Source organism: Miscanthus floridulus, chromosome 5 (genome assembly GCF_019320115.1).
Source record: "Miscanthus floridulus cultivar M001 chromosome 5, ASM1932011v1, whole genome shotgun sequence".
Taxonomy (NCBI): Eukaryota; Viridiplantae; Streptophyta; class Magnoliopsida; order Poales; family Poaceae; genus Miscanthus; species Miscanthus floridulus.
In genome coordinates, this window is record NC_089584.1 from 20,971,646 (window position 1) to 20,979,592 (window position 7,947).

General features: G+C 57.3%; 1 protein-coding gene across 1 annotated transcript; it reads left to right on the forward strand.

The window, feature by feature from the left end:
• Positions 1-617: 617 nt before the first annotated feature.
• LOC136454382 (uncharacterized) lies at positions 618-6,671 on the forward strand (the record flags this gene model as incomplete). Its single annotated transcript, XM_066454826.1, has 2 exons — positions 618-878; positions 6,180-6,671. Coding segments are annotated over 2 exons (753 nt in total), but the record flags the coding sequence as incomplete, so codon positions are not given.
• Positions 6,672-7,947: the final 1,276 nt, after the last annotated feature.

A 7,947-nucleotide genomic window follows, 5' to 3' on the forward strand; every position in this document is an offset into this window, starting at 1 on the left:
TGGCAATTTTTATATCTTCACATAAATTTATTATAAAAATATATTTAACGATCTATCTAATAATAATACTAATTATATGTTATAAATATAAATATTTAGTTAAAGTTAAACATGTTTAACTTCTCAAGAAGAGAGAATATACCATTTAATCATCTCTTCCTAATTCTTTCTATATACTATTCTGCCGTTCACCATTGCGTGCTCAGCCAGGATTGAAGTTTGACCGACAATTTGGCTTCAAACTAGTGCTACTGCTAGATTAAAAAAAAACTAGTACTACTGCTTTTCATCTCAAATTGGCGCCGTTCACACAAGGGACTGCTCTCCTTTTTTTTTTTTTTTTTTTTTTTTTTGAAAACCTTGTGGAAGGAAACTCTGGCGGGGTCTTTTTTTCAGATGGAGAGGGGTTCTTCTTTGTTGGATGGGAAGAGGGGTTTTCACTTTTATGGGAGGAAATCAAGGACCTTTCTTTCGCATTCAGAACAAAAAAAAAAAGAACCTTTCTTTGGATTGGGGGTTTTTGTGTTAGGATGAAATCTTGAATCCTATTTGGAGGGGAAGAATTCTGTCTTCTAAGAAATGCTGATATCATGCTGGATTGATTTGATTCTTGAAACTCTTGCCTTTGTTTTGGGTCGCAGTGCGAGACCGGCCACGTCGTGTGCGGTGCCTGTCGCGGCAGCCACGTCCAGGCCTGCGCCGGCGCCGGCACCTACGTCCCCTGCGCCAAGCTGGACGGGATCGTGCGCGACGCCAAGGTGGCGTGCGCCTACGAGGCGTACGGCTGCACGAGCTGGGTCGTCTACTACGAGGCGCTGGACCACCACCGCTACTGCCGGTTCGTGCCCTGCCTCTGCCCGGACCCTGGCTGCGGGCACTCCATGTTGAAAAATAACCGGTTGCTTGCATATTTCTATTCTTAGTTTGTCTAGCGGTGAGCACGGCGTCATCCGCGTCGTGCGTGTTTCCTTTCATGTAGAGCGTGTGTGTGGCGAAGCTTGGCCCGGCAATGGTGCCCATGTTCCGTGGCTGTGGGATGGCGCAGCTAAAACGGGGCGTGGGCGGATGTGCTTATGGCCTTGCCAACCGTGTAATCGTGTGACTCAATAAAAGGAGAAAGAAAACATAAAAGCAACAGTTCTGCGCGCTACACAAAAATCCCTGAGTTCCATCTGTTCGTCGCGTTCGTCGCGAGTTCATCGAACGAGAGAGAGAGGGAAAGCGAGCGTTCCAGCGAGAATTGATCCTGATCCAGTTTCTACAAGTGGCATCATAGCCCGTTTCCATCGCTGGGATCGTCACCGAGCGATTACCGCAGCATTCATGCCGAGAAATTCGAGATCGCCGGGGTGGCGACGGTCTTGGTCTCCAACCGGCAGCCGCGCAGGAGGAACCGGCGGGGGTGACCGTGGGCTGGTGATTCACCGCGCAGTCAAGGAGGTCGGCAATGCTGGGTGGCCGATGTCAACGAGGACGAACTACACCGACTGGGCGGCGTTGATGCGTGTCATGCTGCAGGGCAGGTACCTGTGGGACGCTGTCAATGTCGGCACCACCAACTTCACCGACGACCGCAACGCCCTTGAGGCGCTGTGCAAGTCGGTGCCGACGGAGCTCCAGGGGAGCATGGTCAACAAGAGCACGGCCAAGGCGGCGTGGGACGCACTGAAGACGCGCCACATTGGCGTTGATCGCGTGCGGAAGGCCAGGGCGCAGACACTGCGCCAGGAGTTCGACGCGCTCACCTTCAAGGAAGGGGAGTCCGTCGATGATTTCTCGTTCCGCATCACCAAGATCACCGACCAGCTCGCGATTTTGGGTGATGTCTACGAAGAGGAAGCGATCGTTCATAAGTTTCTTCACGCCCTATCGGATCGCTTTCATCAGATTGCGGTGGCCATCGAGACCCTCCTCGATCTCGAGGCGGTTTCTCTGGAGGAACTGGTTGGGCGTCTGAAGGCGACGGAGGAGCGATTCGATCGTGGGAAAGGCAAAGGCGGCGGCGGATCAGGCAGCAGTGGCGTCGGCAAGGAGATCGACGGCAAGCTGTACTTCATCGAAGAGCAGGTGATCGCCCGTCTCGCGTCCCGCCTCAACATTAACGCTGACGGGTCGGCGGCGCGAGGCAAGGCGACGGTCGGCTCTGGCAAGCGTCGCGGTGGACGTGGCCGCAGCAAGGAGCGCGGTAAGGAGACGCGCTCAGGACCTCCCAAGAGGGGCCACGGCGGCAAAGTCAACGACGACGCCTGCCGCTACTACGGGAAGACCAGACATTGGATCCGAGAGTGCCGCAAGAAGAAGCGTGACGAGGCGGCGCAAGCACAGGCAAACCTCGCCCATGCAGAGGAAGAGTCGCCGTCGCTGTTCATGGCGGTGGTGGCACCTGCCGAGGAAACCGTCCACAGCGCGCACATCGTCGAACAGGTCTTTCCTCAACGAACGCAAGGTCATGGCGGACATCGAAGACGGCAACGACTGGGGAGAGTTGAAGTGGTACCTCGACACAGGAGCGTCGAACCACATGACCGGCGATGCGTCCATCTTCTCCGAGCTGAACCACGGCGTCATCGGCTCAGTACGGTTTGGCGACGGATCGTTGGTGGAGATCGCAGGGCGTGGCACCATCCTGTTCGAGTCGAAGGACGGCGGCCACCGTGCGTTCCATGACGTGTACCACATCCCACGACTCTGGAGCAGCATCCTGAGCATCGGTCAACTCGATGAGAACGACTGCAAGATTGACATCGACGACGGCGTTCTCCAGATGTGGGATCGTGGCAGCCAGGAGCTGCTCACCAAGGTAAAGCGCTCGACAAACCGCCTCTACATCCTCCCGCTCAAGCCGGCGAGGCCCGTGTGCCTGGCAGCCAGCTACAACGACGACGAGTGGAGATGGCATGCTCGGTTTGGCCATCTCGGGTTCCAGGCCCTGCAGAAGATGAGCCACGGCGGCATGGTTCACGGACTGCCTTCGATTGAGCATGTCGAACATGTCTGCGATGCGTGCCTGGCGGGGAAACAACGTCGAGCACCTTTCCCGCAGGCAGCCAAGTACCGCGCCTCCAAACCACTCGAGCTTCTTCACGGTGACCTGTGCGGCGTGGTGACTCCACCAACACCCGGCGGCAAGCGTTATATATTGCTCGTCGTCAATGACATGTCCAGGTACATGTGGGCGGTACTTCTCGCCAACAAGTCCGACGTTGAGGACGCGTTCAAGAAGCTACGCGCCGGTGTCGAGAATGAAGCGGGGAGGCGGATCAAGGCGTTCCGCACTAACTGTGGGGGGGGGGAGTTCACGTTGGCGAGCTTCCACGAGTACTGCTCCGACCACGGCATCAAGCGGCATCTCACTGCGCCGTACAGTCCTCAGCAAAACGACGTGGTGGAATGCCGGAACCAGTCTGTGATCGCCATGGCGCGGAGCATGATGAAGGCCAAGAACATTCTGGCCTGGCTTTGGGGGGAGGTCGTGATGACAGTCGTCTTCCTGTTGAATCGCGCCCCAACGCGGAGCCTAGTGGGGCGGACTCCATACGAAGCCTGGTACGGTGACAGACCGGCCGTCCACTTTCTACGCGTGTTTGGCTGCGTGGCTCATGTCAAGGTCATGAAGCCGAACGCCGGGAAGCTGGATGACCGAAGCAAGAAGATGGTGATGATCGGCTACGAAGCAGGCTCAAAAGCCTACTGGGTGTTCGACCCCGTCGCGAACCGCGTGCACATCACGCGTGACGCGGTGTTTGAGGAGGGTGCTGCCTAGGACTGGAGCGCGTCTGACAACAATGGCGTGGAAGAGAATGACTACAGTGGTGGCCATGACTCATTTGTCATCGAGGAGTCCTGGGTTGAACTGGACGCAGGGAGCCAGACACCACTTCGTCAGCTAGACACGGGTCCGCAACGTCGACACCAAGGGGCGCGTCTCCATTGTCTGCAGCACCAGCATCGCCCTCTCGACTTTCATCACAAACAGCACAACCGACGTCGACGCCAAGCTCAGCAATGTCAGCGGCGTCCACTGCAACCTCATCACCACGAACTCCCCATGTCCAAGGTGGACCCGTACCGTGGCAAGGTAACCTGCCACCGAATGGCGCGATCCCCATCGAGTTCATTTCCCTAACGTCAGGTGCGCTGGAGACACTAGACGCCGACGACGACAGCGGCCTCCCTCACCGTTTCAGGGTCGTTGACAACCTGCTGCGACGAGCTCGTGGCAGATGGCGATCTGCTCCTCACCGTCGATGAAGAACCCACTACCTACGACGATGTTGCGAACCGCAAGGAGTGGAAGCAAGCGATGGTGGAAGAGCTCAAGTCCATCACAGACAACAAGACTTGGACGCTCACCGACGCACCGCCCGGCAAGAAACCCATTGGGCTCAAATGGGTGTTCAAGATCAAGTGCGACGCCGACGGCAACATCACCAGGCACAAGACCCGTCTAGTGGCGAAGGGGTACGTGCAACGCGCCGGCATCGACTTTGAGGAGGTTTTCGCGCCAGTGGCGAGACTAGAGTTAGTGCGCTTTCTCCTCGCCATCACCGCGCACCACGGGTGGATGGTGCACCATCTCGACGTCAAGTCGGCGTTCTTGAACGGTGACCTGGTGGAGGAGGTCTACGTCGAGCAGCCACCAGGTTTCACAATCCGGGGCAAGGAGCGCAAGGTGTACAGGCTCCACAAGGCGCTGTATGGTCTCCGACAAGCGCCCAGAGCATGGAACGCCAAGCTAGACAGCTCATTGCTGTCCCTTGGGTTCAGATGCAGCGCGGCGGAATACGCCGTGTATGTACGTGGCACTAGCGACAACCTGTTGCTCGTTGGTGTCTACGTCGATGATCTCGTCGTGGTTGGAGCAAACCAGACGGAGGTCACCCGCTTCAAGGAGGAGATGGCAAGGCTCTTCAAGATGAGCGATCTCGGCCCACTCCACTACTACCTCGGTATAGAGGTACACCAAGGGGAGAAGGAGATCACGCTGTGCCAAAGCTCCTATGCTGATAAGATCATCGCCAAGGCTGGGCTCGTGGGCTGCAACCCTTGCATCACACCGATGGAGCCGAGGCTCAAGCTGAGCAAGGTGAGCTCCAATCCTCCCGTTGATGCAATGTTGTACCGCAGCGTCGTGGGGAGCCTGCGGTATCTGGTTCACACCCGATCAGACATTGCGTTTGCGGTGGGTATGGTGAGTCGGTTCATGGAGGCGCCTACGACGGAACACTGGAGTGCCGTCAAACACCTCCTCAGGTACATTGCTGGTACGCGCTCTCATGGCTGTGTCAATAGACGCTGTGAGGGTGCTCTGGAGTTGATCGGCTACAGCGACGCCGATTTGGCCGGGGACTGCGACAACCGAAAGAGCACTTCAGGTGCCTTCGTCCTCGGCCAGAGCCCAGTGAACTAGCAATCGCAGAAGCAACGCATGGTGGCGTTATCATCGTGCGAAGCGGAGTACATTGCCGGCGCCACTGCGGCGTGCCAAGGACTCTGGCTTTCGCGTCTACTAGCCGATCTGGTGAACGCGAAGGTCGTCGTGCCATTGCTCTACATCGACAACAAGTCCGCGCTTGCTCTCGCCAAGAATCCGATGCTTCACGATCGAAGTAAGCACATTGACGTTCGTTTCCACTTCATTCGAGACTGCATCAACAATAATGGATCGTTGGAGACGGACTATGTCAGGACCGGTGATCAACTGACGGACTTGCTCACGAAGCCGCTTCCACGTGAACGTCTCCAGGAGCTACGCATTCGGAGCGGCATCATCAACGTTGGTGCAGCGCAACATGATTAGGGGGAGTTTGTTGAAAAATAACATGTTGCGTTGCATATTTCTATTCTTAGTTTGTCTAGCGGTGAGCACGGCGTCGTCTGCGTCGTGCGCGTTTCCTTTCATGCAGAGTGTGTGTGTGGCGAAGCTTGGCCCGGCAATGGCGCCCACGTTGATGGCGCAGCTAAAACGGGGCGTGGGCGGATGTGCTCATGGCCTTGCCAACCGTGTAACCGTGTGACTCAATAAAAGGAGAAAGAAAACAGAAAAACAATAGTTCTACGCGCTGCACAAAAATCCCTGAGTTCCATCTGTTCGTCGCGTTCGTCGCGAGTTCATCGAACGAGAGAGAGAGGGAAAGCGAGCGTTCCCGCGAGAATTGATCCTGATCCAGTTTCTACAAGCCACCTCGCCGGCGAGGCTGGCCGAGCACTTCTCCATCCACCACGGCTGGCACATCACCGAGGTCGACTACGCGAAGCCGTGCAAGCTCGCCGTCTGGGGCCCCGAGGACAAGCAGGTCCTGGTGGGCAAGGCGGACGGGTGCGTGTTCCTGATGTCGCCGTGCCTGGTGTGCGTGAGGGCGTGCGGCGACGCGGCCGTGGGGGCACCCCAGTACACCTGTAAGCTCTGGGCGCAGGTCGCTGGCAACAAGGAGAACCTGGCGATGGTCACGTTCATGGTGGCTAGCAGCGACCTGGCCGGCGGCTTCCCGGCGACCGACCAGGGCATGTTCCTGGCGGTGCCGCCGCCGCTGCAGCACGACGAGTCCGGCGAGCGAGCCCCACTCATGATCCGTGTTGACAAAGTTGGCGTGGCCGCTGCCAGTTGCAGGTCAAGGTCGCCGTCCACCACTCCGCCATCGAGCTTGCCCAGGAAGGATGCTGCTCAGTAGTGAGGATTGGAAACTAGACACAAATTACCTTGGTTATTATGTATTTGGCATTGAAACAAATCGGTCTTTCGTATTTGTCACTTAAAATTTTGAATTTTCTTATCTGGCATCAAGTTAAAATTTTCTCCCCTATATGGCACTCCCGTCAATTTCATCCATTCATCTGTTAGTTGACTATTTTGACCGTGTCAGTTTTTTCTTAGTGTGCCCAACATACCCTCTGTTACTCACGTATCCGATTTCTCCCTGGACTTCCCGAGCTGCCGAGTGCTCCTGTCTCCCGTGAGTCCGTGACCTTCTTTCCTGAAAAAACACCAAACCCTAGATTGATGGAAGGAGGAGGAGAGGATGATGGAGCAGAGGATGCTGTGGCCGGTGGCGCCCAGCACCAGCTGCGCGTGCCCTCTAGCGGGGCGACCTCACCCGGCGGAGCTAGGCCGTGGCGTGGTCGTGGCAGCAGGGCCGACGCTCCGGCCAGCCCGCGGCGTGGCGGAGGTGGCGCGGCCCCTCCGGCTAGCCAGCAGCGTGGCGACGGTGTCCAGCGGCTATCTCCCCTGCATCCGGTGAGGAAGCTTCGACGACGGCGCATAGAAGAGCAGCTTGCGGCGGCTCTGCCATCCCCTTCCTTGACGGTATGTGGTGGTGGATCTCGGCGCATCCTTCTCACCTCACCTCCCTGACTGGCCATGGCGGGCCCGCGCAGCCTCTTCCCCCACCGGCGGCGGTGGCCCCTTCCCCCACCACCAGCATCTGCCGCGGCGGCCCCTTACCCCACCACCACCAGCGGCGGCGGCGACCCCTTCCCCCACCACAAGCAGCAGCAGCGGTTGCCCCTTCCCCCATCGGCGAGGATGCTCTACGTCAAGGGCAGCAGCAGCTTCGACGTTGGCACCGGCCCTGCTCGCATCCACGCCGTGGCCTGCGGCCTCCTCGTCGCCCTCTGCCTTCGAATCGAGCTCATCTCTGCGGCTCCGTCAGCGCATCCTCCTGGTCGACGCGACTCCATGCGATCTGGGAGCCGCCTTCCCCCCTCAAGCACGGTTCCTCTGATTCAAATAGCACATCGTCTCCTGACACGAGCAGACCCTAGATGGCATGGGCACCGGCTGGCGGAGCCCAAGCGTGTGCCTCGACGGCCGCCTCTAGGCTGCTGACTGCAAGGATGGCTGCCGGTTGTATGCTTGATTCCATGTTTCTATGTTTTTTTTTCTTATAATGGTTTATATTTATATGTTTCAATGTGTGTGATTTCGATGTTTGATTCCCCAGAGGTGTG